This window comes from Octodon degus, unplaced genomic scaffold, assembly GCF_000260255.1.
Source record: "Octodon degus isolate 3935 unplaced genomic scaffold, OctDeg1.0 scaffold00115, whole genome shotgun sequence".
NCBI lineage: Eukaryota > Metazoa > Chordata > Mammalia > Rodentia > Octodontidae > Octodon > Octodon degus.
In genome coordinates this window covers 7,243,221-7,243,802 of record NW_004524691.1, presented here as the reverse complement: position 1 = coordinate 7,243,802, position 582 = coordinate 7,243,221, and the positions used below count along the sequence as shown (strand labels likewise).

Below are 582 nucleotides of genomic sequence, written 5' to 3'. Positions count from 1 at the left end.
GTCCCCGCTCTCCATTGCCGCTTCTGATTCGCTGAGCGCACCGGAGCCCGGTTGGCCAATCGGCAAGCTCGGCTGGCGGCATGGGCGTGGCCTCGACGCCGGGGCCTTCAGATCGAGGCTGCCTCCCCCTTCAGCCGGCTGCACATTCCGCCGCCGTTGCCGCCCGGCTCCGCAGTTGTCTTCACTGGAGCTGCCGTCGCGCTGGGGTCAGGGCGGGGGGGTCGGGCGGGGAGAGGAGGAGAAGGCCGCGGCGGAGGTTGGGGAGAGGAGGAAGGAAGCGGCCGCCCGGCAGGCGCAGCAGCTCAGGCGGCGGCCCGGTTCCTGGGAGTGTCTGTGCGGCGCGGTGGTTGGGGCGGATCCCGCGGGGCCCGGGCTGGGGAAGGAATCACCGGCCCGGCCATGGCGGACAACGAGAAATTGGACAACCAACGGCTCAAGAATTTCAAGAACAAAGGCCGCGACTTGGAGGTAAACTCAGCGGGGCCGCGGGCCTCGGCCGGTCCCTGCCGGGACCGCGAGTGTGGGAGTCGGGGCGGGCGCCGCCGCGGGGCCGCGGGGCATGCATGGCGCTGAGGCCGCCGG

At 72.3% G+C, this 582-nt stretch overlaps 1 protein-coding gene across 1 annotated transcript in view; it reads left to right on the top strand.

Annotated features, from left to right (window-relative positions):
* Positions 1 to 249: 249 nt before the first annotated feature.
* Kpna4 (karyopherin subunit alpha 4) overlaps positions 250 to 582 on the top strand; it is a 65,079-nt gene continuing 64,746 nt past the window's right edge. Inside the window, exon 1 of the mRNA XM_023699716.1 lies at positions 250 to 468. Within this exon, the coding sequence (XP_023555484.1) occupies positions 400 to 468 (69 nt within the window). The 5' untranslated portion in view covers positions 250 to 399. The remainder of the gene's footprint in view (positions 469 to 582) is intronic.